General features: G+C 44.8%; 1 protein-coding gene across 1 annotated transcript in view; it reads right to left on the reverse strand.

Annotated features, from left to right (window-relative positions):
• The window catches only part of Gnl2 (G protein nucleolar 2), a 28,124-nt gene extending 1,721 nt beyond the window's left edge, over nucleotides 1–26,403 (reverse strand). Inside the window, exons 1-14 of the mRNA XM_057784956.1 lie at nucleotides 26,234–26,403; nucleotides 22,939–23,023; nucleotides 21,926–22,020; nucleotides 19,904–20,043; nucleotides 15,774–15,958; nucleotides 11,874–11,940; nucleotides 10,976–11,134; nucleotides 10,364–10,477; nucleotides 7,983–8,111; nucleotides 6,682–6,786; nucleotides 5,774–5,932; nucleotides 5,489–5,602; nucleotides 1,826–2,286; nucleotides 1,029–1,108 (exon numbers count right to left, since the gene is read on the reverse strand). Coding sequence (XP_057640939.1) covers nucleotides 1,029–1,108; nucleotides 1,826–2,286; nucleotides 5,489–5,602; nucleotides 5,774–5,932; nucleotides 6,682–6,786; nucleotides 7,983–8,111; nucleotides 10,364–10,477; nucleotides 10,976–11,134; nucleotides 11,874–11,940; nucleotides 15,774–15,958; nucleotides 19,904–20,043; nucleotides 21,926–22,020; nucleotides 22,939–23,023; nucleotides 26,234–26,297 — 1,957 coding nt within the window. The 5' untranslated portion in view covers nucleotides 26,298–26,403. The remainder of the gene's footprint in view (nucleotides 1–1,028; nucleotides 1,109–1,825; nucleotides 2,287–5,488; nucleotides 5,603–5,773; nucleotides 5,933–6,681; nucleotides 6,787–7,982; nucleotides 8,112–10,363; nucleotides 10,478–10,975; nucleotides 11,135–11,873; nucleotides 11,941–15,773; nucleotides 15,959–19,903; nucleotides 20,044–21,925; nucleotides 22,021–22,938; nucleotides 23,024–26,233) is intronic.
• Between the last annotated feature and the right edge of the window lie 748 nt (nucleotides 26,404–27,151).

The raw sequence follows: 27,151 nt of genomic DNA on the forward strand, positions 1-27,151 counted from the left end.
ATACTTGGTCCCCACCTGGTGGAACAGCTTGGAAAAGGTGACATGTATCACAGAAGTGGGCTCTGAGGCTAAAAAAGCCTCCAGCCATTCCCAATGTGCTATCTGCTTCCTGTTTGTGGAATGGGATATGAATTGCCCAGTAAGTGCCACGTCTGCCTGCCTGCTGCCACGCTCCCTTCCATGATGGACTCCTACCCCTCTGGAACTGTAAGCCCCAATTAAGCCCTTCCATTAGCTGCTTTGGTCATGTGCTTTATCACAGCAATAGAAAAGTAGCTAAGACAGACCTCCTGTCCCAATTTGGCTGCAGACCCTTCTCTTCAACTGTGAATTATTAAAATGCACTTTTGTTTTTGTGGGCAGGGTTTCTCTGTGTTGCCATGGCTGTCCTGGAACTCACACTGTAGATCAGGTTGGCCTTCAACTCACAGAGATCCGCCTGTCTGTTTCCCAACTGAAGGCATTAAATGTGTGTGCCAGCATCGCCTGGCAAAAATGAGGCATTCTCTTTTTGTTTTTCGAGACAGGGTTTCTCTGTGTAGCCCTGGCTGTCCTTGAAATCAGAGATTCACCTGCCTCTGCCTGCTGGGATTAAAGCCACGCGCCACCACCACCTGCAATATGCACTTCTGAAAAGCAATATTCCCGTGCTATCAACTTTGATCTTAACAAAGGTGCAGAATTCGGGCTGGAGAGATGGCTCAGCGGTTAAGAGCATGGCCTGCTCTTCCAAAGGTCCTGAGTTCAATTCCCAGCAACCACATGGTGGCTCACAACCATCTGTAAAGAGGTCTGGCGCCCTCTTCTGGCCTGCAGGCATACACGCAGACAGAATATTGTATACATAATAAATAAATAAATATTAAAAAAAAAATACTTTAAAAAAAAAAAAAAAAAAGGTGCAGAATTCCAAGTGGAGAATCCAATTTGCATGGAAGTGGATATGGAACCAGAGGCCTAGCATCTGGCTGCATGGAGGAAATTATCCTAGAGGCACAAGTCTAAAAGGCTCGAAGAATCAACCTCACCTGCACCCCTGACTTCCGCAGACGCTTTCTTCTCTTCTTCATATTTTGCAAAAACCTTTTCACTTAAGCCCTTGGATATTCTGAAAAATAAAAGCAAGGTCACAAAGCTGCCCAGCACTCCTTTTAACTGCCCTCAACAGGCTGATGTGGAGAGGTGAAAAGGAAATTCCATGTTTGTGGTGACTGCGGGTGATACAGCCAGTGTCCAGCAGCTTTTATAGCTCGCGTTAAATATAGATAACCACCGTTCTTGGTTTCAGGTGGACTTTTTTTTTTTTTTTAAATCAAGACAGAGATCTCTGTAGCTTTGGATTCTGTCCTGGAACTAGCTCTTGTAGCCCAGGCTGGTTTTGAACTCACAGAGATCCACCTGCCTCTGCCTCCAGAGTGCTGGGATTAAAGGTGTGCACCACAACCCCCGGGTTTTTTTTTTTGCTTTTTAAAGCAATCACTCCTAGTTCCTAGCGAACTATTACTCAGATTGGGATTGGAGCTAAGTGGTAGAGCACTTGCCTGGTAGACACAGGCCCTGGCTTCCATCCTAAGCCCTTTAAAATTCTAACACCAAAGTCAATGTTCATGGCAAGTGAGGAAAAACCAGGTAAGCTAATTAGGAAGAAAGAGAGAAGAAAGAAGGAAGAGAAAGAAGAGAGAACAAAGAAAAAGAAATAAGGAAGAAGGGAGGGAGGGAAGAAGAGAAAAAGGAGGAGGAGGAAGAAAGAGGAGGAGGAAGGAAGTGGGGGAGAAGAGGAGGCGGAAGAGGAGGAGGAGAGGGAGGAAAAGAAAGAAGATCTTACCTGATGGCTGAGAACTTTCTGGCTTTGGCTTTGTTTAGAAACTTCTGGTACTTGGCAATCTTTTCATCTAAGGCTCTAATCACTGCTTTGGTGTCCTTTTCCACTGGTTCTTCCTGAGAGTCCTGGGAAGGCTCTTCCACAACATCCGCTGTCCCTGCTCCTGACTGTTCCTGCTCCTCCTCCTCTGCAGAAAGGCTTTCCAGATCGTCTTCCATGTCTGACAGCTCCACAGGAACCAGGTCATCCGCAGAAAACTGAGGCCCCACATTGATTTTGCCGAAGTTCTGGCGAACACGTGCGAGGATCTGTTGCATCTCTGAGTTTGAGTCCTGGGAATGGCCTGCTTCTGGTTCTTTTTCAGTGACAGAACCTGACTTTTCAGCTAGGGTTCCCGAGATCTCTTCTTCTGGTTTGTTCTGGTTTTTTTCTGCAGGAACTTCCAGTGGTGAGGAAGGTGGAAGCTAGAGAGGACCAAAAGAGGCATGAAGAGACAAGCAGAACCAGAAAAGGAAACCCATGCTTGAATTCCTACCCGGCTCTCGGGTGAACAATCCTCCTCTCAGATCTAAGCAAAGAAGGGAAGACCCTCAAATGTGAACGGCGTCGCTCATCTACTCTGAGCCAACGTAAGTCAGCAGAGCAGCCAGGACTGTAAAGGACCAAAGCGACAGAACTGTGATTCCGGAGAAAAGGTACCAAGCCGATGAAACCAACTGACCAGTGAGTGTCCTCCTTGGTTATCAGGAACAGGGAGCAGAGGAGGCACATAGAAAAACAGACACAAGCCCAAGAAAACAGAAGCCAGGTCAAACGAGGACCAGGAAATATAAGTAGAAATATAAGGAGACCTCTTTCCAAAGAGTTGCCCCAGGCCAGAATTCAGAATGAGCACTGAGCCTAGAAACACTGAATAGCTTATTTTGGGTATCCATGCACATACAGCATGTGCCAAGCTTTCCACAGCATTTCTCATGTGATTATCTTCTCTGTGACCTAGACTCAAATAATGACTCTCCAAAGAGTGGCTGGATAAAATGTTAAACAAGTCCAGAACCCATGAAATGGGGGAAATTATACAAAAGTTTGTATGTTTTGAGCTGGCAAGTTGGCTCAGCTGGTGGAGGCACTTACTGCCCAACCTTACAACCTGAGTTCAATGCACAGAATCCACATGGGGAAAAGCAAAAACCAACTCCCCAAAGTTGTTCTTGGACTCTCACAGGTACACCATGGCACGCATGTGTGTACACAAACATATTCAAATCACAAATTTTAAAAGTTTGTACATTTAGCAGTGAAGTGATTTCTAGATTTCTTTTTTTTCTTTCAAGACAGGGTTTCTTTGTGTAGTTCTGGCTGTCCTGTAACCTGCTCTATAGACCAGGTTGCCCTCAAACTCAGAAATCCGCCTGCCTCTGCCTCTTGAGTGCTGGGATGAAAGGTGTGAGCTACCATACATCTGGCAATTTCTAGCCTTCAGATCTTCAAGAAATGACTACTTCACCCACAGGAAAAGGATGATGAACCAAAGAAAAATAAAAGGGAGAAACACGGAGTAGGGGTCGTTGTTATGAGTCAGATCTCTGCTGAGGGCCAGCTCCTCGGAAGCTCTCCCTAACCTCACTCACAAGTCTTCCTCCGCCTCCATCAACACTTATCCTGGCCACATCTTCACGACACTGACAACTCTGAATACTTGGCTGCATTCAAGCATAAAAAAAAAAAAAAAAAAAAAAAAAAAAAAAAGTACGTTCTTGGCACAGAGGCCCTAAACCATCTGGGTGCTTTTGAGGGATGTGTGCCACCTGGTATTCCTGAGGAACACCTTTCCAGCATACTTTAATGGAAACTAGCTGGTTTCAGGTAGGACCCAGTCAGCACAAAGAATCAGGCAACAATCATAGTCTCACCTCCAACCTCTGGGTAGAGAAGAAGGGTTGGAGATTGAGCTGGATCACCTATAGCCACTGGCTCATCTACACAATGAAAAACTCCTCTACGATGGCAAAGACACTGATGTGCCCACCCAGCTCAAGAACACAAGGTGCTGCCTCTTCCTACATGGCTTAGGCATGGTTTTCGTTGGGCTCTTCTGACCTTTAGGCTCTGTAAGAAACCAGTAACCACAGATAAAGTACTCTCCTGAGTCATGCTATTCCTCTAGCAAACCGCACTCCAGAGCCCTGAATTTGTAGCTGGCTGAGTGTAACTGTGATGCTATAGTTCCATAGCAGGCTGTGGGGTCGCCACTAACTCTGGAAATGAAAACCAGAACCTCAATAGTCAGAGAACTTCAGAAATGAAGTAGAAAAACAGTACATACTCAGTATCTACCACACACGTTTACATGCACTTACATAGCTTGACTCCAGCCCCACCACTAGAATCTAACTAAGTCCATCAGAGCAGGGACCTGTCTGCTTCTTACTGAAGCCCTCTGGTACCCTAGAAACACGAAAGTCAAGTGTTAATATTGAGTCTTAGGACAAGTCACTGTCCAGGTAAGACCCATGTGGAAGCAGGGAGCTTCCTATTCGTGTTTTAGCTCAGTCCCCAAGCCAAGCCCAGCACCTCCCAGCCAGAACATCAACTCCTTCCATGCACTCTCAGCTTTCTTTAAAGCAAGGGCTCCTATTCACTCCCTTGTTCCTGAGGCTATGGTTAGTACGAATAAAGGTTTCTTCATGAATGAACTTAGGCAACACCTATGCTCCCACAGAAAAGAGACATTTAACAAATATTAACTTCTTCTTCCAGTCCCAAAGGCTGGTATCTGCACTCGTTCTTCTGCCTTGTTTCTAATGTTCCTCAAAAAGTCTACCCTCTCTGGAATGATACACACATAGCAGAAACGAAGATGCTGCCCCACTGTTGTAAGAGGCCGCTAGCTCGTTTCTTGGCCATGGAGACTCCTGAAATAACCACACAGAAATTGTATTAAATAAATCACTGCTTGGCTTATTAGCTCTAGCTTCTTATTGGCTAGCTCTTACATCTTAATTTAACCCATTTCTATTAATCTGCGCATCACCATGTGGCTGTGGCTTACTGGATAACGTTCCATCCAGTGGGGCTATGAGGTTTCTCTTTTACTCCGCCTCCTTTCTCCCAGCATCCAGCATTCAGTTTAGTTTTCCCAGCCTAGTTCTACTCTGCCCTATCAACAGACCAAGGCAATTTATTTATTAATGAATAAAAGCAACATATAGACAGAAGGACCTCCCACATCATTTCCCCTTTTCTTATGTGAGATTCCCCTCTATAGCTGTGATTACCATTGATTAATAAAGAACTTCTTTGAGACTACGGCAGAGCAGAACAGAACTAGATGGGGAAAGCTAGACTGAATGCTGGGATAAAGAGTGTAGAGTCAAAGAGAAGCCATGGAGCCCTGCTGGAGACTGGAACTTTACCCATGGCAATACACAGATTAATGGAGATGGGTTAATTTAAGATATGAGCTAGCCAGAAATACGCTTAAGCTATTGTCTAAACAGTATTGCAAATAATATGGTTTCTGTGTGATTATTTTGGGACTGAGCAGCTGGGAACCAACAAGCGGCCTCCTACAATACCCCACGAAGGGAGACAACTGACAGTTATGCCACATAGGGGTCATTTGAACCCACTTTCCTTCAGGAGCTGTGTTCACCCTGTTCTTACCTGGGGAGCTGTCAGTGGCTCTGCATTGGGTGGCTTGACAAAGAAAGGGATCCGACCTCTCTGCCAGTCATTGAGAACCATCTTACCCACAGTCTGCAAGTCGGGCTCTCCACCCTGCAAAGATAGGATAGACTCCCAGTTAGACCCAAAGAGCAAAGTACTTCCCCGTGGGGGTCATTTCAGCCACCCTGGCTGCTCATCAGCATCTAGCTGACACAGTTCCTACTGCTCTCACGACGGCAAGTCTGTGTGTCCCAGTGCCAATCCCCAAACATACTGGCTCACCTTCAGTAACTTCCCAGTACGGAAAGCTAGTTTCTCAAGGAAGTCCTCAGCATTCTCCCAGGCGTCAATCCTATATGTTTTGCTGATATATTCTGGCTTTGCTCGTTCAAGGACAGCACCAATGTGGTCCTGAGGAGCCTTAATTTTTTCAACTTGAACCTAGAAAGTAATGGAAATGCTTTGTTCGACTCTTAGCACAGACAGAAAAACTCAGTGATCTTTATCAAGTGAAACAGATTTCAGTATCACAAGGTGAGTGGGGCCTTGCTAGAGTCTGTGTCTGAGATAGCTAGGCAGGAGCAAGGAGCACCACTGAGAGCTGACCACAGTCATGAAGCCCAGAGATCAACTCTAATCTAACCTTACCGCAAAATGACTGTGGCCGCCACAGGCAGCTTGAAGTTGGAATGCTTTGTGTTACTTACTCACTGGCAGGAATGGTAAAAATGTCTGCAAATTCCACAACCCAGAACACAAAAAGGAATCCAAGAATTTCCGAAGGAAGGGGAGGAATGTGCCAAGGATGTATGCTAGAAGCATGGTTGCAGTTAAGGGGATTGCTTAAAGTGTTCAGTCACACTCAGAAACAAGTGAGGAAATGCCTGGGTTCCAAGATGACTCAATCCAGAAACCCACACATGAATTATCACCAAGCATAAACAAGCCCCGCTTCCCTTTGGATCCCATGTGGAAACTACATATTGCTGTAGGATGACACTGACCAGATATGCCCACAGCCCCTCGACCTCCTGAGGCAGGCTGAGTGGAAAAGAGGCCGCTCTGTTCAGCATCATGTTCTTGCGTCTGGTTAAACAGGCTGACCCCAGACTGCCTTCTGAACGAGGCGTGGCAAAAGCTCTCAGGGCTCCCCCAAAATGAAAACAGAATTGTGAAAATCAAATACCCACCACTCCTTTGAGTACTATGTCGGTCTCTGAGTCCTCAGAGGGGTAAACCACGCCAGGGCAGTCAATCAGGAATATACGACGCATCAAGGTAATATACTGCCAGACCTGCAGACAAAAAATTCTAAGTGTTGCCAGAGTCAAATATGAAAGCTTAACTTCACGAATCTATGATGTTACAGTATAAAGTTAGAAAGGGGAGAAGGACCCTGTCTTGAAAAAACAAACAAAAAAAAAGTCAATAAAGAAAGGGGAGAAGGGAGGGCTGAAGGAAAGCAACCTGCTGAACCATGGGGCCAGATTCTACCTTTTACTTAAGTCAAGTATGACACACTCCCACCAAGCACAAACTAGAATTCCATCGCTAAGAGTCCTAGAATAAGGCAGAGGCAGGATTTCCATTCACTATTGTACAAACCCACCAGTGACCCCTCTCCAAGTCTTCAAAGTGCTCGGAAGCACAGAACTGTTCGCCTCTTTGCCACTGACTTCCAAATACCAGAATCTACCTAAATACTAAGTTTTTGTTCCTTTTTAACCAGGATGCCAGATATTCTTGGGTTGGTTTTATCAAAACGAAAGGTTAGAATTAGGAGCTGGAAGGATGGCTCTGGTTTGGAGTACTTGCTGCTCTCATAGAGGACCCAGGTTCAGTTCCCAGCATCCACATGGCAGTTCACAACTGTCAGTAAATCTAGTTCTTGGGGATCTGGTGTACTCTCTGGCCTCTGTTGGCAACAGACATATGCATGCAGTGAACATGTATACACAAAGGCCAAACACTCATACGCATAAAAATAAATAAATCTTAAAAAAAAAAAAAAGTTGGGAGTGGCAATTTACAGAAAGAAGACTTAAATATGAAGGACACCAACCAAATCCCACCACAGTAACCTAGTAGCATATAAGGCATGCTCAATCTTGGGAAGCAGACAGGGACTAGGTGCCAGGTACACTACAGTGTGGTGTATGTGTGTGGTGTCCTGGGTTTGATCCCTAGTGCTGTCAGAGAAAGGAAGAGGACAGGAGGAAGGGGAGACAAAAGGAAGCTCTCCGTATCTTTTTTTTTTTTTATGGTTTATTTAACTTTATTTTATGTGCATTGGTGTGAAGGTGTCAGATCCCCTGGAAATGGATCTTCAGACAGTTGTGAGCTGCCATGTGGGTGCTGGGAAGTGAACTCGTGTCCTCGGGAAGAACAGTCAGTTCTCTTAACCGCTGAGCCACCTCTCCAGCCCAGCTCTCCGTATCTTAAACAGTCGCGTCTCCATAGACATACAATGCAGAGCAGAATTCATACGCACCTTTGTTTCTCCTGCAATGGGGGCCACATTGCAGACCTTCTTGGATCGTAATGTGTTTATCACAGAGCTCTTGCCTACATTTGGATAGCCAATGAACCCAACACTGATTTGTTTCTTGTCTGTGTGCAACTGTGGAAAGAAAAGACTACCCATCACATAATATGCAGCCATAGAATCCCTTAGGTCAGGCGGCGTTACTTGGCTAATGGAAGACTACTTACTACAGTGCAGAGCAAACACAACTTGATGTGAAACTGAGTGAAGCCACGTCCTCAGACACCATGTAAAGCATCCTTGCTTTAGGTTAACAACATATACATCAAACACAGGAAAAGGGAGCTTGTGCATCCCCTCATCTTGGTGCAGCACCAGGTACTGGAGAGACTAACAGATCCCCACCCAGGACGTGCATGTCTGACCACAGCCTTGGCTGCATCAGTACCACCCAACTCTAACTACCACAGTGAGACCAACCCTCTAGCACCCTGCTCCCCCAGGGCACCCAAACCTAAATCTACAAACTTCAAGATTTCCTTCTGGAGATACAAACCCAAGGAAAATGCCCATGTCCCTAATTAATATTAGCTTTCAGTGATATCTATCACTCAACAATCCCCACATCAAAAGAGACACCAAGAGTCTATCAAGGTTGTGGGAACTTTTGCTTTCAATTTGATACCAGTTCTATGTTGTTCAGGTTGGTTTCAAACTCCTGAGCTAAAGTGACGTTTTAGGGGGAGGAGGTTCCCTGTCTTTGAGTAGCTGAGATTAGAAGCTTGTGCCACTGTGCCCAGGCACCGTATTTGAAGGCAGACCCAGGCTGGGAGGAGCCAGTTCCCATGGGAGAAGGCTAGCTGCAAAGTGGATTACCTGCCTGCTTCTATCTATCTTTCTATCAGGGTATCTGCCCAAATATTAAGCATACAAAGAAACAACAGGAAAGAGAGACAGAAGAGACAAAGACCTCTACCAGAGAGCTGCAGGGACAGCACCCAAGTTGACCAGTGTGAATGGCATTTCAGCCAGAATGGTGAACACCAAGGAACAACCAGTCCAACACTGCTGTCCACAGGACAGGGGAAGCAGGAGGCATGGAAGACAAGCGCAGGGAAGACGGACAGAAGCAACCTAATTGTACTCAGCACCAGCAGACAACAGGAGGCCGAGGCAGAAAGACTGCTGCAAATTCCAGGCCAGCCTTGGCTACACAGTGACTATGAAGCCAGCCCGGATCACATTGAGATATGGTATTAAAACACCACAAAATAAAAAACCCTCCCCATAAAACAATGAGTTCGAGAGAGATAGGGAGCATGCAAGAGCACCACTTCTAACGACTTATAGCTCAGTAGTAACAAGTTCTTATTAGCATGGCCATAGCTCTGGATTCAATGACACACACACACACACACACACACAAAAAAAAAAACCAATGAACCAAAATGAATCAATCAACCAAAGAAAAAACACACACTCAACAACAACAACAACAACAAAAACCAAGTCCTAAATTTTTTTTTTTTTTTTTGGTTTTTCGAGACAGGGTTTCTCTGTGGTTTTGGAGCCTGTCCTGGAACTAGCTCTGTAGACCAGGCTGGTCTCGAACTCACAGAGATCCACCTGTCTCTGCCTCCCAAGTGCTGGGATTAAAGGCGTGCGCCACCACCGCCCGGCTCCAAGTCCTAAATTTTTAAGGCAGGACGCATTTAATAAGTATGTAAAACCATGGGGAAGAGTTGGGGAAATAAGAAATAAGTCATAAACATGTACTAATAGCACACAGGAAATACCAGAAATTATGGCTAAGAGTCAAAAATTGCTTCTGGGAAATGAGGAAGGGTGGGACAAGAGCCATGTCTTTTGTTAGAGCCAGGCAGAAAGGGGGGAATCTGGTTCCAGGATATTCCTGAAGTGATGGGGATCACAGAGTATGGGGCTTGGCACCTATCCTCTGGCAAAGGCTGAATCACTAGGCATCAGGGATACGGCACAAAGAAGGACAAGAGAGAAAACATCTCATACTCCTCAGACTCCACATGGCCTGTGGGTTTTTATACCTATAAACAGTAAGAAGTGAGCCAGCAGTTTTGAGACAGATTTCATTATGAAGCCCATACCAGCATTAAACTTTTTGTCTGTCTGTTTGAGACAGGGTTTCTCTATAGCTTTGGACCCTGTCCTAGAACTCACTCTGTAGGTCAGGTTGGCCTTGAACTCATAGAGAGAATTAAAGGTCACCCACCCACCGCCTGGCCTGGCTTCAAGTTTTTGATCCTCCGCCTCAACCTCCCAGATGCTGACCTGAAGTTAGCAACTTTGGACACCCAAGCCAGCCCCTCACATAAAGTCAGCTCTACAACTCAGCAGAAGCAGCCCCCTACCTTCCCAAACTGCCGCAGAAGCTGAATGAACGCTCCTTTTCCAAAGGGGTTGGTGAGACTCGCATGGAAAGCAAGTGTTGGGTAGTCCTGGGAAAGCACAGCGACCCACCGTTTCTATGGGAGAAAAAACATGCTAGTAAATTATAGTTTGTTTGTTTACAATATTCGGAAGAATCTAAGCTGGAATTACTGGATGGCTTCAAATAGTGTTGCCTAAGGGAACAACAGCTGTAATTCTTTCAGATGTTCTTTCAAGTATGACAGTTAGTGCTTTGTCTTTCATCTAATAACTGACTGCAAAACAATATTCCAGAAAAGCTATCATGACTACCAAATGCAATTAATGGAACACAATGGGGAAGCAGCCAGTGACTGGCAATTGCCTCCACAGAGGGGACAGAAATTCTTGCAGGGCTGCCCCCAGTCCGAGGATAGAAGGTGGCTTTGCCCACCATGAGCGTTCATATTAGCCCTGTTTTCATAAGAACGTGCCTGTGACCATAGTCCCAAGAGTGTGACCTTTCCGGGCTGTGTCGAGAACCATGCACTAATGTGCAGCGAAAGGTTTGTCCTAGCTGCCTCTGCTAGGACAAGTTCATAAGCTGAACTTACTGTCGCCCAAGTTGGAACAAGATCACACTTATTGAGTACAAAAATGAGGTGTTTCCAGGGTTTTTCCTTTTTCAAGTAAGCTTCGATGTGAGGGGAACGAGTACCCATTGGATCTCTAGCGTCAAGTACTTGAACTACAACATCTGATGAGTCGATCACCTGCAAATCAAAGAGGCAGAAATGATTGGTTACAATACATACAAAATGAAGGGGGACATTTAAGGGAACCCAAAGGAAGAAAATAGCATTTAGAGGCAACTGCAAATAGTCTACTGAGGAGAGTGGGTATGTGACATCCAGTCTCAATGCCCAATGAGCAGAATTCCAAAGTTTTTCATTCTAAGAATATACAAAACTTGTCAGATTTCAAATAGGAAAAATAACTTAGAGCAAATCCATCTGACTCACAAGTACTCGGTATACGAGGTACGTATGAGTTTGTGTATTTTACAGAAAATTAAATCTGCTTAGTTTACCTTTATGGTACTAGTTTTCTATTATGGTTGTGCTTGGGATTCCTAATAACACTCTTCGGCCAGTTCAAAAGCACTAGCTCCGTACTCAGGAGTCTGCACCTTTCTTCCCTTCCCAGACATGTGCTCTACCTTGCAGACTAGACAGTGAGGCTGAATACCCTACAATTCTTATGCCGCACTAACCATGTGGGGCATCACCCTAACAGGTAATCTACAGAAGACTCACAGGCAACACAGAACACAAGTGCTCTTCCTTTCAAGCACTGTGGTCGTATGCCGGAGGCTACATCACACTTCTTCATGGAGTGAAGAGGATGAAGCCAGCAGCAGAGTGTTATTTCATTTGAGAGCTTCCGCTGTCAGTCAGTGCCTGCAAACTCATAAATTTGAAGGAGCCGCCCAGGGACTACCACAAGTCTTACCTTGTAGAGCTCTCCCCAGATTCTTTTCGACTGCCCCTTTTTATATATCTCTTCTTGAGCTTCATTTCTAGGGAAGAAAGGACCGGAAATGAGCAACTGAAGCATTATCAAGATTAAAGGGAAACGGTGGTGGTTCATGCCTATAATCCCAGCACAAAAGAGGCAGAAGAGGAGCTCTGTGGTCAGACAACTTGGTCTACACGGTTAATTCCAAGCCAGCAAGGACTGTATAAGACTCTGCCTCAAAAATGCAAATATACACACATACACAACAACAACCTAAACCAAAAAAGCCCAAAATATACTAAAGGAAAGAATATCTAAAATGATGCACAGTTGGCTTTAAGAAGGAAGGACGGTGCCAGGAGTGGTGTGCAAGCCTTTAATTCTAGCACCATGAAAGCAGAGGCAGGAGGAGCTCTGTGAATTTCAGGCCAGCCAGGGTTACACAGTGAGACCCTGTATCAAAAGGTGGGTAAAGGTAGGGGCTGGAGACAACTCAACAGTTAAGACCGTTTACTGCTCTCGCAGAGGACCTAAGTTCATTTCCTCACACACATACGATTGGCTCACAACTGTCGGTTACTCCAGTCCTGAGAGATCTGAAACCTTTTCCTTGCCTCTGCAGCCACCATACACATGTGGTCCACACACTTATGTGCCGGCAAAACACACTAAGATAATAAAATCAATCAATCAAAACAAAACAAACAACTCCCCCCAAAACCTTAAACACACATATTTAAAAAATAAACACACAGGGGGCTGGAGAGATGGCTCAGTGGTGAAGAGCACTGACTGCTCTTCCAGAGGTCCTGAGTTCAATTCCCAGCAACCACATGGTGATTCACAACCACCTATAATTAGATCTGGTGCCCTCTTCTGGCCTATAAGCAGGATACTGTATAAATGAATAAATAAATCTTTAAAAATAAAAATAAACACACATAATTTAAAAATAATAAAAATTAAAAACCACAAAAAGAATCCTACTAAAAAATAAATAAAAAGGACATTATGACATACTGCCATGAGACTGAGTGAACCTTGAAGGTATCATGCCACATGAAATAAGCCAAACAAAAGGATAAACAATGTGTGATTTCCTTCATCCATACACAGTCCTGTCAAACTAGGGTGATGAAAATTCAGAGCTGACAGTGATATGGCTGGGCACCAATGCAAATTCTATGCCACATGTATGTTACAATAAAAAATAAGTAAATAAAAAGGGGAAAGGCACGGTTGTAGTTAGACACTGTCACCAGGAATTAAGAAGGGCACAGCAGGACCTGTGTCACCACCTACACTTCACAGCTCTCGAGAGAGGCACTTTTTTGGATAAAGTTTCTAATTGCTTACTTACTAGCCTCAAGGACATTTATTTAAGAAAAATGAAACAAAAATAGTCTGTCCTCCCCAATTATCTACTCTACCTTTTAAAGGAAGATGACAGCAAAGCCAACAAAAAAGTTCAAATATTGGCCAGTGAGATGTCTGAGTAAAGATGCTTGCTGCTAAGTCTGACAATCTGAGTTTGATCCCTGGTGGAAGGAGAACTGACTCTCACAAGTTGTCTTCTGACCACACATGTACACTGTGGCACACATGCATATGCACATACAAACAAATAATAATTAAATAAAAAAGTTAAGTCAGGCAGTGGTGGCACATGCCTTTGATCCCAGCACTCAGGAAGCAGAGACAAGTGGATCTCTGTGAGTTTGAGGCCAGCCTGGTCTACAGAGCAAGTTCATGGACAGCCAAAACTGTTACACAGAGAAACTCTGTCTCAAAACAAACAAACAAAAAACACCAAAAAAAAAAAAAAAAAAAACCCCAATAACAACAAGAAAAAAGCTGGGCATGGTGGAGTGTGCCTGTAATCTCAGCACAGGGGAAGGGATAGACAGGAAGATCTCTGAAGCTTGCTAGCCAGCTAGTCAAAGCAATCAGCAAGTTCCAGGTACAAGAGATACTGTCTCAAAAACACAACGTGAAGGGCAACAGAAGAAGACAGCTGCGGGCTGGAGATGGCTCAGGAATGAAGAGCACTGGCTGCTCTTCCAGAGGACCCAGGTTCAATTCCTAGTATCCACATGGTAACTTACAACTATCTTTAAATTTTAGTTCCAGGGGATCCAATGCCCTCTTCTGGCCTCTATGGGTGCCAAGAACATACTTGGTGCATACTGCATACATACGGACATGCAAAATACCCATACACATATAAAATTTTTTTAAAAGGTTGACCATTCAAGTTGACCTCTCTGTCCATGTGCACAGGCACATCCCTCCACATGAACACAAACATTCAAATAATTCTAATAAATGAATATGCTACTTCTCTGTTTGGTCTCAGATGGCCTGCTCTTTTCTCTACTGAGACGGGATGGCAACAGCAATGAGGTGACACCATCGTAGTCTTCATTTCTGTGAGACAGCTAAACTTGCCCGCACAGTCCTCCAGCACTGCCTCAGAGAAGCTAAGCCTGTCTACAGGACAAGGTGGCAGCTGCCTATCAAAAGTTCGCACACCCTTTGATGTGATATCATGACTTGCCAATCAGTAATCCTCTTTGGTTTTGTTTTGTTCCTTCATTTGTTTTGTGAGGTAGGGCCTCACTGTGTAGCTCTGGCTGTTCTGGAACTCACTCTGTAGACCAGGCAGTCTCAAACTCACAGAGATCCACCTGCCTCTGCCTCCGAGGTGCTGGGGGATTAAATGTGTGTGCCTCTAATAATCCTTAGGAATGAGGAAGACTCAGTGTCACTGATGACCACAGGAGCACCTAGAAACAGCACAACTATCCAATTAACAAAGCGTGCCACAATGAAAGTCTACTGAAAAAGGTATATTTGTAAATAAAAAATTACTATAGCTAGATGTGGTGGCTCACGCCTTTAAGACTAGCACTTGGAGCCGGGCGGTGGTGGCACACGCCTTTAATCCCAGCACTTGGGAGGCAGAGACAGGTCAATCTCTGTGAGTTTGAGACCAGCCTGGTCTACAAGACCTAGTTCCAGGACAGGCTCCAAAGCCACAGAGAAACCCTGTCTCGAAAAACCAAAAAAAAAAAAAAAAAGACTAGCACTTGGGAGGAAGAGTAGGAGGATCTCTGTGAGTTTGAGGCTATGTAATAACTCTACATAGTGAGTTCCAGGTCAGTCAACAAAAGAGGTATTGCGGGAATCCCGATGGGTGATTTGCCATCTTTAGCATATGACTCCCCACAAGATTCCTCTTCCAAACAATATAAAATGAAAATAAAAACTCACTACAAAAGTAGGACACATACATATGAAAATGCCATAATGAAAACCATCACTGTGTGTGATAATTTAAAAATAAGCGGAGGGTGGCAAGATGGCTTACTGTGTAAAAATGGTCTCTGTAAGCCCGACAACCTGAGTCAGATCCCCAGGGCCCACATGGAGAAGGAGGAATCAACTCCTCTGACCTCCTTACTGTGGCACTCATATACCCACACAGACATACACAAAATACAAGGATACAAATTTTAACAAACGAGCAAACCCCGAAACCTTTATGCAGGTTCATCACATTTTCATATTATCTTTGAAAGGTCATAGAAAAAGATCAACCATAAGCCGCAGTGATCAAGAGACCCAGGAAACCAGAGCCAATCTCCAACTTAACTACATTCTGTAATTTTAGAATGGCAGTGTACACCACTGACTTACTCCTTTCTCCTTGGGAGTGAAGAGCAGTATGCGGTGATGAAGCCATGTGGAATTATTTTTGGTCTGGCCTCCACTGCACTGACGCCTCTAGTCTGAGGAAACTACTTTTGAGCGCCACCACCACACCCCACAGCAGCACGGAGGGCTCAGAGAAGACATTCTGTACTAGCACAGCAGCAAGGATCAAATGCGTACCTTACACCAGTGTCTTCCGTCACCAAATCTCGGTCCTTGCCCTGGTCATAGCTCTCAGTGGACATTTCAGCATTTTCTAGAAGGGACTGCATATCACTTGCAAACAAGTTTGGCCGCTTTCTCTGTGACTTTGGACCAAATGTACTTTCAAAACTTTCAGTATCAAGAATGTGAACCTTTGCATTCTGAAGACGAAGGAGAAGCACAGGTAAGACGTAGGAAAACATTGAGCACAAAGCTAAAACCACCCGGGGAAAGGGAAAGGTGTCTGCACTTATTTTTTCGAGACCACACGAAAACCTAGGAGAGCACAGACCCAGTATGGATTTAAATCTGCAATGCTTGTTTAAATTGCACAAGGGTTTCTTCTTTTCTGCAATGCTTATGAGCTTCCCCGCAGGAATCTAAAGGCAATACAGACACCGAGTATGAACAGCCAAGTGAGACTTGCCAAACTCTGCTTTCCTTCCCCATCACAGCCTCCAGTCAAACGTAATCAGGGCTACAATGATGAAAATTAACCTAGCTTTTCTGACCCTTCTTTGGAGCTTTCAAACAAGGTGCATAAAATTCGACAAATTCACAGGTTTTGTCAAGGACAATCAGTCAAATTTGTGTTTTTTTCTTTTTTAAACCAACTGTAAATGTCAACATTTTCTTGGAGGTTAATTTCTCTCCTGGCTAAAAGGAATTGCTTGTTTTATAAGCTGCATTTTAGTTTCAGATAACATTCTCCCTAATTTAGGTAACGTTTTTATTAAATGCACATGGAAACTCTTCAGATGAAAAACATCTAGCAAAAGTCCAAAGTGATAGGTTAGATGTGATAAAGGAATCTGATACTAACTAGGACTTGATGCGCCTGTAAAGGAGTTACAGGCATAGGAATTCTTGAAGCAGGATAAAAGTCCAAGATTGAGTTAGGATCTCCCACGTATCAGAATGTTAAGAGCTTGCAGAGACTCCTTTAAAACAAACAAAAACACACCTTCTTCCCCTTAGTACAAAGCCCTGGTAAGGACCAGCTAGGAAAGTCCTGAGCAGCCCATGCCTTCCTATCGTCCACCAACCCCAACTTTCTTTGGTCTTTCAGTGGCCACCATTTACTTTCTACCTGAGGGATCACCCACAAGGAAAGAGCACTTCCTGTGGCAATGTGTTCTAAGTCAGTGTGAATGGGCTGGGGAGGGCTCACTCAGTAAAGCCAGTTTATCCCTGGAAGGCACGTAAAAAACTACGTAAAAAGACGCAGAGTAGGGGTGGAGAGATGGCTCAGTGGGTAAGAGCACTCTTTCATAGCACCTGGGTTCAATTCCCAGCATCCACAAGGTACTAGCAACTGTCTCTAACTCCTGTTCCAAGGAATCTGAGATACTTGCAGGCAAAACAATGTAAAAAAAATAAAAATAAACTCCTGCAAAAAAATTTATAAAAGAAAAAAAAAGACACAGTGGTGTGAATCTGTAATTGCAAGGAGAGTACACAGTACAGCAGAAAATAGTGATCCTGCCTCACAAGGCTGAATAAAGGTGAGAATCCAGTTCTGAAAGTTGCCTAACAGCACACACGTGAGTACACACAAAACCGATATATCAACTTTTAAAACAAGTATGAGCAAAAATATCCTTAGAAATCTCCTAACTAGGCTGGAAAGATGGCTTAGCAATTTAGAACACATACTACTCTTCCAGAGGACCTGAGTTCAATTTCCAGCACCCACATCACATGGTTCCTAACTCTAATACCAAGGGATGTGAAACCTCTAGCCCCCGAGGGCACCTGTACTCACATACACATCACACACACACAATTAAATCAAATCTTAAAGAAAATCTTATAACCTATGAAGCACATGGTTTTGAACCCGAACCCATAAGCTTACTATAATACTGCACAATTAAAGTACATACACAAAGTTATACTTTTATTACCCTGCTACAGAAATACATCTACCAGACAGAAATGAATGTGCAAAAGTTAAAACATATCTGATTTGACTTCACTGTACAGAACCATTTCAGAACTAGAGTCCACACCACGCCACAGCCTCCAGATTAAAATAGGAAGGGCCATCCTCCTGAACAGTAACCTTCATCAGGCGATGAAAGGAGACAGATACAAAGACCCACATTGGAGCACCGGACTGAAATCTCAAGGTCCAAATCAGGAGCAGAAGGAGAGAGAGCACGAGCAAGGAACTCAGGACCACGAGGGGGGCACCCACACACTGAGACAATGGGGTTGTTCTATCGGGAACTCACCAAGGCCAGCTGGTGGGTCAGAAAAAGCATGGGATAAAACCGGACTCGCTGAACATAGCAGACAATGAGGACTACTGAGAACTCAAGAACAATGGCAATGGGTTTTTGATCCTACTGCGTACTGGCTTTGTGGGAGCCTAGGCAGTTTAGATACTCCTCTTAATAGACCAGGATGGAGGTGGATGGTCTTTGGACTTCCCACAGTGCAGGGAACCCTGATTGCTCTTAGGGCAGACGAGGGAGGGGGACTTTATTGGGGGAGGGGGAGGGAAATGGGAGGTGGTGGTGGGGAGGAGGAGGCAGAAATCTTTAATAAATCAATAAATAAAAAGGAAAATAAATAAATAAATAAAATAGGAAGGGCTTTCAAAGCCAAAGCAGAAAGCTCACCAATTATTCTTAATATTTTCCTGCATTAAAACACAATCTAGGCCGGGTGGTAGAGGTGCACACCTTTAATCCTAACACTTGGGAGGTAGAGGCAGGTGAATCTGTGTAGGTTCAAGGCCAGTCTGGTCCACATAATGAGTTCCAGGACAGCCAAGGCTACATAGAGAAACCCTGTCTTGAAAAACTGAAACAAAACAAAACAAACCCAAAATAACAACAACAACAAAACCCAACAATAACAACAAATACACAAGCAAGCTGCCTCCTACGACTGAAGGTTCCTTCGTTCCACACGTCAGATATCTGAGCTAGGAACAACTGGAACAAGCAACAAAGCAATAAATCCACAATAGAACTCTGTTCTTCCCAGAAATGGGATTCAATAGTTGGTTAGAAGATGGCTTTAGGGAGAAGAGACAAAGAGAACAAGGGAAATGAGCAACTTGTCTGTGGTTCATGAATTATGCTCATATGTTTCCCTGAAAGAAAATAGTCACTCCGCTAATAGGTGCCATTCTTCCAGTTCATCATAAAACAGAACATAATTGACAAAACCTGAGGCAATAGGCAGCTTTGCTTTTGATTTCTATTCTGTAAGTAAACACTTTTCTTTGAACTGTTTAATCCTTGTATGCATGTCAGTGTTTTCCTCCCCTCCTCAGACTGGCACTGAAGCATGTGCACTGGCTATTTCTGGGAATTATTCAACGCAAGTTAAAACGTGCAGGCAAACATTAGGCCACTTCTTTGTTCTGTGTGAACTCATTCTGCTCTGGCCAGACTCTGCCTTTACTGTACTACAAAACTCCAGTGAACAACAATCTGAACGCACCCTTTGCTTCAGCTGAAACCACCTCCAAGATTTCACAAAGGCTGGGAAGCATAAAACACCGAAGGACTCCTTCCATCTCAACCTTCATTCTACATCTCCCCAGAGATGATGAGCTATCACTGCCAATCCCAGGGGCCTCCTAGCCAGTCTGGCCTACTTAGTAGGTTCCAGGATGGTGAAAGAACCTGCCTCAAAAAGCAAAACAGGGAAGGTAGGTAGTGCTGAGGCTGTCTCTGGTCTCCACAAGCACATGTGAAGGCATGCATGCATACACACACAGATAACATTCCTAACAGCTATCACTTCTTTAGCTTTATTAGCAGGGTGCTGCATGCTCACTGGACCACACACAGGTGCTTCAGCTGCATCCAAACATGAAAAGAGGCACATTCTCTTTATGGCAGGGAAGTTAGGATTCACTGAGAAAGGGAACAGGATAGAGGAGGGGATGAGTGAAGACCGACACTCAGGTCTGGCTGCAAAGCACTGCACCTCCCGGGCCAGACTCAATCCATACAGAGAGTGGCAAAGGAGAGAGCCAAGTCTCCTAGTTCCCACTGCTGCCTATGAAAGCTGAAGACAAACAGAGGTTATCTGCTCAGAGCTGGTCCACAAAACCCTACCACCAACATGGTGCTTCATCTTACATGAGGCTGGATTCGATCACGCAGAAGAGACATCGGTAACTTGCTTTGTTTCATGACAACTTTGTATGGATCCTTCATAACTTTATCCATTTCCTCTTGAAATTTTTGTAATGATGCCTGCTTGATCACACGAGTGTTTCCTATTTCACAGATAAAGACATTGCCATTTAATAAGGGATTGGTTTTGCTTCTGCCCTCATCTTCTCACTGATACTGAGTCATTCTCAACTATTCAAATGCCTGCACATCCAGCCACTCTTTGCAACTTATGAAAAGGGGGTAATGGGCCTCTCTTGTACTCACACACTAGGAATTCACCCACCAACTCAGACACATAATGGGTTTCAACAGTTTTCCAAGCCCAACTTCCTGATTGTATGAAACCAAAAATTAAACAGAACTGAATGGAGCTGAGATCTGACAAATGTCTTAGTTCCTGCCAGTCCTGGCAAAGAAACCTGGAGCCAATCGCAGCTGTTCATTCACAGAGACAGAGAAGAAACCCCAAAACTCAGAGTTAAGAGAGCTCAAAGGGACTGCTAAGATATTCAGGACTATTCAGGACATCTACAAGGAGACAATGGCATCTGGAGAATGCCAGACTTCTGAGGTTAAAGAAAGCATCCAGGTCCACACAGCACATGCAGACACGAGCGTCAAGCACTCACACTGACTATTTGCCAGGCATTATGCTAAGCAGGTCATATAGATTTCTTCTTATATTGACTTATGATGGGGAGGACCACAGCCCTTGTGTGATCAGAGGACAACTTGGAGGAGTTACTGATGTCCTTTCCTCCTTCCATTATGTGGCTTCCAGAGACAGAACTCAGGTAAGTTCGAGGGTAACCATCTTTACCACTGAGCTATCTCACGAGCCCCCCCCCTTTTTTCTTGAGAGAAGATTTCATGTAGTTCAGGCTAGCCTTGAATTTCTGATTCTCCTGCCTCCATCTCCCAAGTGTTGGAACTATAGGTGTGCTCCACTACAACCATCTTGAGATGGTACTTTTCTTATCCCCATTTTAGAAATTAGGAAATTAAGGGACCGAGACTTAATAACTTGCCTCCAGTCACACACACACACAACTTGATTCCAAATTCAGTTACTCTGGACCTACCTGGAGTCCCAGTACCCAGCTCCATGATAAACAACCCCTCCACAGCCTTCTCTGGCATTCACATACATCAACATTTTCTTCCTTTGTGGTGACAGGGGTAGCCCCTAGGACTCCGTGTATACCGAGCTAGCACTCTCCCCCGAGCTCCTCCTGACTCTTTGCCTCTTTCTGTTTCAGTTCAGCCCATCAGAAGGCATTAAACAGAGTGACAGGCAAGGGTCACCTGTACTAGCACAAAGATCAGATGCCAGGCAAGCCAGGCAAACAATGACTATCTCTACATTACAGTGAAGAGCAGGAATTCCTAAAGAAGCGCCAATCCCCGTGACTGGAGAAACTCTCCTCACTACTGCAAGGACCAATAAAGGCATCACCCTGCTGCAAGGCAAATGGAGCAGAGCACCTGCAAGGCCACTTCTTGTGCAACCATCTCCCAGGTAACTAGAAACAAAGAGGTTTATGGGCCCAGGTCTGCAGACGCCTTTTGTTTTGTTTTGTTTTTCAAGATAGGGTTTCTCTATAGTTTTGGAGCCTGTCCTGGAACTAGCTCTTGTAGACCAGGCTGGCCTCGAACTCACAGAGATCCGCCTGCCTCTGCCTCCCGAGTGCTAGGATTAAAGGTGTGTGCCACTGCCACCCGGCTCTGCAGACGCTTTTGAGGAAGGTGCTATCTGCCTCTGTGGTCTCGAGGGCCCACTTCCAACTAAGAACGAGTGCTCTTCCAAAGGAACAGTGTGAGGAGCCCACCACTTTCTCAGCTCTCTTCTCACTATGGGTATTCCTTAGTTCCCCTTTAGAACCTTTGGCAGTCTCACTCACCAAAACCTTTTAGACATTTCAGTGTTTGAGACTTTTTCATACGACATACATTTGTAGAGCAGAGATACGGGATGATACTTACCAAACCATTTAATATTTGGCTCCACTCGTGCCACTGTGCCAGAAGCCACAGTTGACTGATACTGCAGTGGCTTAATCACTTTACCACGATTGTTCCTAAATTGAGGAAATAACAGATTTGGGTTGACGACAGAAGAAAGGCAGCAACAGCACAGGCTGGCTTGCAGACCACGCTTTCCGTCCAGAGGACTTGGGGGGGGGGTTAAGATGATCATGAAATACAGACTCAGTAAACAAAAAGTCCTTCTACATTTGAAACAGATTGCCCAAAAGCAGTTTAACCTCTTGCAACAGAGCACGTAATGATTTCTGCTAGATGAGTAACAATGCCGATGTTTAAAAATCCATTTACTGTTTGTTTGCTTTTTAAAAAAAATCACATACTTGAGTTTTTTTGGTAATTATTTAAAGGCTGGTTTAAATGAATTTTAAGTAGAGGATGATTTATCCTGGAACTCAAAATTCTAAAACAAACTGCAAAGTAGGCGACAAAGGCAGGTTAGGTTACTGACGTTTGTGTTTTACACACAACTTTTAGAAGAAATGAATCTAATTACCAAACAAATTAAAACCAGCTAGCAAAATGCCGCTCTCAGCAAGTCCCTGGAGTGGAGGCTGCCTCAGCAGAACTCCAGGCTGTGAAGAGCATCCCAGTGCCACAACGCTGTGATCTGAAGTCTGGCTCTAAAAGTCAAGTTTCCTGGCAGTTTTCATAAGTAGTCTATACACTCTGTACTTGTATCTGATGGGTACTTAATTGAGATTTGACACGGCACTGTTCCTTCAGCGTGTGAGGAACAGGAGGACCACTTGCCGGGAAGTGTTAGGAAACAACCACCGCTTCACCATCTGCTGCCCTGCCTTTAACTGTGCTATCAAAGCAACCCTCATAGGAAAGAAATGACGTCCTGCTCCTATTTGGAGAAAGTAGGGGTGGGAACAAGGGGTGATTAAGTCTCAGTTTTAAATCCAGGGCATAAACAAAAGGAAAGGTTGGCCATGCCCAATGCTCACCTGCGCTCCTTTTGCCTGTACATATTCAGGCGCCGAATTGTGGCCCGGTCCCTCATGTTTTGGCCTCCAGCTCCCTGTACTCGATCTAGAAACAGACAATAAACCATTTGATAACCAACAATTGATTAAGTACAGTCATTGTTTAAAATGCACCGAACAGCTTACTCAACTAGCCAAGCTAACTTCGTCAAAGAATGCCTACTCTCTCCATATGCTGCTCCAATAAATGACTTCGAGAATGTGGTAAGACAAGGCTAGAGACTTCCAAAGAACGGGACGTAGTTATCACCAGTTTTCATTCTGGCACTGGCTCCTAGCTGTCCCCACTACCGGCCTCACCTCAATCCACACAACCGTCACATAAGGAGATATGTCATGCCGACGTTATGTGCTACAGACTAAGAAATGGAGACACAGTGAGTGGTCATGCTGGGCCAAAATCGTATGGCTGCTAATCGGTACGGCCAGAATTTAAACACAAGCATCTGATCAGCCTGTGCTCTCCACCACAAAGGATACCTAAGTCTCTATTTAACAAATAAATAAATAAAATAGAACAACAAGACAATAGGGGCTGGGGAGATGGCCCAGTAGTTAAAGCACTGGTTTTTCTTATAGGGGACGAAGGTTTAGTTCCCAACACCCATGTGACAGCTGACTCTAGTCTAGGGGACTCAACACCCTTTTCTGACCTCTGCAGGCCCCAGGCACACAGAATGATGTGTGTGTATGTGCACATGCAAGCAGGCAAAACACAAATACACAGAAAATAATCTTAAAAAATAGAGTTGCAGTGTTGGCAAAACTGAGAAAAGAAAAATAAACCACACAGAGCTAATCTTCAAAGAATCATCCTGCAGTCAGCATGTATTCTCCAGACCCCATATTTTTGATTGTTTGAGACAGGGTCTCTCAATATAGCCTCACTGGCCTCAAACAGAGATCAGTCTGCCTCTGCCTATCAAGTACAGGAATTAAAGATGTGAATTACCAGTCCGCACCCCCCCCAGTTTTGTTTTGTTGTGTTTTTTTTTTTTTTCGGTTTTCCAAGACAGGATTTTTCTGTTTTCCCTTGAACTCACTCTGTAGACCAGGCTGGTATCACATTCACAGAGATCCACCTGCCTCTGCCTCCTCTGCTGGGACTGAAGGCGTGCGCCACTACCACCCAGCGACCCTCTCTTAAATAAGGACTTTGAAGACCAACCTGAGCAGTGGCACAGAGCAGCCCCACAAGGCAACTTCACAACATGCTCAGGCACGTTTATTTAGACACTCCATTAAACTCACGATTTCAACTTGAGAAACTTATTCTTCCCATTTTACCTTGCCTTGCTCCAGAATAAAGAAAGTATCTGTGGCCGGGCAGTGGTGGTACACGCCTTTAATCCCAGCACTTGGAAAGTAGAGGCAGGTGGGTATCTGTGAGTTCGAGGCCAGCTTGATCTACAAAGTGATTTCCAGGACAACCAGGACTGCTACACAGAGAAACCCTATCTCGAAAAACCAAAACCAAAAAGAAAGGAAGGAAGGATAAATATTTTCAAAGGAAATACTCTAGTTGGAGAGATGGAGGGTTAGAGAGATGGGTCAGTGGTTAACAGCACTGACTGCTTCTCTAGAGGACTCAGGGTCAATTCCTAGCACCCACATGACAGTTCTGTAACTCTAAGATCTGATACCTTCACACAGACATACAAGCAGGTTAAACACCAATGCGCGCAAAATAAAAACAAATAAATTTTTAAAAGACAAAGAACTATTTGTAGTCTTAAAAGTCAAGACATGATGATGCTTTTTCTTTTAAAAAAAAAATTGGGTTATATTCCACATAAATTATGGTCTATATGCTGATACCTGAAGCTTCTGGGTTTAGAAGCCGTGTATCTAGAAACCCTCTTTTTGAACTCAGCTAGTTCTCCTATTCTAAACTGCTAATAATTCTATTCATTTATACTTTATGTGTGGGTGTCCTGCCCAAATGTCTGTGTAACTAATGTACACAGTGTCAGGTGTTAGATCCCTTGGAACTGGAGTTACAGACGGCTGTCAGTATTGTGGGTGCTGGAAACCACACCCAGGTCCTCTGCAGGAGCAGCCAGCGCTCTTAACCCCTGAGCATCTCTCCAGCCCCTCATAATCTAAATTTTAAGAGAAAACCCAAAATAAAACTAAATTACTGGAACTCTTTGAGAAGTACACACACACATCTGGCTCTGTGCCCTTTTACTGACTACCTCTTTCTACTCATCCCCAAGGCTCACATCTGTATTTTAAAACTGTTGATGAACTTAAACTCTCCTTAAAAAACAACATCAAACTAATGGCCAACCAGTCCTAAATATGTTTTCCAAATAAATGGTATTATATGACTAAATACTGCTATAAAAGATAGCAAAGTAATGCAGCAACTTCAAACTTCTGTACATTTCCATTTAGTATTGCTACACGAACAGCGTATATGTATGTATGTGAGTATATGCACGTTAGTGTAGATGTCCTGAAGGCCTGAGGCATCACACACCCCTTGGAGCTGGAGTGACAGGCAGTTGAGAGCCAGTTGAACGGGGTGCTGAGAACTGAACTCTGGTCCTCCTGCAAGAACAGCGTGAGTGAGCTCTTAATTTCCCAGGGGTCTCTCCAGCCTCCTCGAGTGCCTTTATAACTCTAAAGCCTTAATTATGCAAACTGAAAGAAAATACTGAGATCAGCTACCTTTGCAGCTCCACGAAGACAAGAGCAGATCTAAACTTTTTATTGTTATTTTTTTAGTTTGAGACAGGCTTTCACTATGTAGACCAGGCTGACTCCGAACTCACTGAGATATGCCTGCTCTGCCTTCCCAGTGTTAAACACCCGTACTAAAATCATCGTCATATTTATCTGTAGAGCTGCCTATACAACATCTGATACCAAGAGCCAATGCTACCATCTATCACTTAATGGTCAAAGCTAACGTGGCACGAATGTAATGGTCAAGGGTAAAAGGTCCCCTGGGTCAACCTACTCCACTTTGTGTTTTCAGAGGCTGTGTCCGGTAGCCCAGGCGACCTCGAACTCGCGATGCTCCTGCCGAGGGCCGGGATGACAGGCGTGTGCCAGGACTCCAGGCTCCTAGTCCACTTTTCACCTGCCTTTCTCTATACCTCAGCCTGAGAGGCGGGCAGACCTGCCAAAGGCTGGCATGCCGCGTGCCCCAACTCTGGAGTGGGTGCCCACACCGCGGGGCTCGCCGCCCAGGCCGGGCCTTCCTCCCCCGGGTTTCCGCAGCCTAGATCCGCCCAGCCCGCCGTACCCGGATTGGTGCTGGCTGACGACCGATTGACGGTGCTCCGTCCTTTGTACTTGGGCTTCACCATCCTGGCGACAGTACCGACGCCGCTTGGCTACACGCGGGGTAGACCACTTCAGAACTTCCCTACCGGGAAGGCGACCTACGTGAAACACGTTGGGCCCCGAACGCGGGTGACGTCACTTCCGCTCGCGCCACGCGCGGCCCAGAAGGACTTCCTGAGAACGCGCTGCGTTTTCCTTGAGCTGGCCCAGCTCCGCCTCCGCCGGGCTCCCTTCTGCTTCTGGCCTAGCAACCGCCAAGCGTCTCCTCCATAGCAACACCCAGGTCACCCAGCAGCCCTGGGCTCCCTGTGAGTCCCGCCTGAAAGAGAGAAGCCTCTTCTCAGGTCACTACATGAACTGATCGGAATTTACCCTCCGAACCCTTCCAAAAGCTGCCCAGCAGCAGCAGGAAAATATCAGAACAGGCCATCCATCCATCCCCTTCCTTCAAATTTTAGGCGGCAGTAGCGCTTGCATCTAATCCGCACTAGGCTCTGAGTTCAAGCCTCAGCTCAAAACAAAAAAACAAACACTTCTAATTCTCTAATGACTTATTATCACCAAGAGAGAGACAGATTCAAACTCCTTTCCATCCAGACAAAACTTGTGACCTGGCTCCGTTTCCTCTGACCTCATTTGTCCCTCCTTCTGACATTTATACTGAATCACTCTTTCCCTGAATCTGCATTCCTTCTGGTCAGTTCCCCGCTCAAATATCATCTATCCATAGGAATTGCAGACCCTAACAAATAAATCAGTATAGTGGCACACACCTGTAGTATCAGTATTCCAGAGACAGGAGGGAAGATTGCCACCGCTTCCAGGCCAGTCCAAATTATATAGCAAGACCTTGTCTCAAAAAAAAAAAAAAAAAAAA

Source organism: Chionomys nivalis, chromosome 11 (genome assembly GCF_950005125.1).
Source record: "Chionomys nivalis chromosome 11, mChiNiv1.1, whole genome shotgun sequence".
In the NCBI taxonomy this organism is placed as follows: Eukaryota; Metazoa; Chordata; class Mammalia; order Rodentia; family Cricetidae; genus Chionomys; species Chionomys nivalis.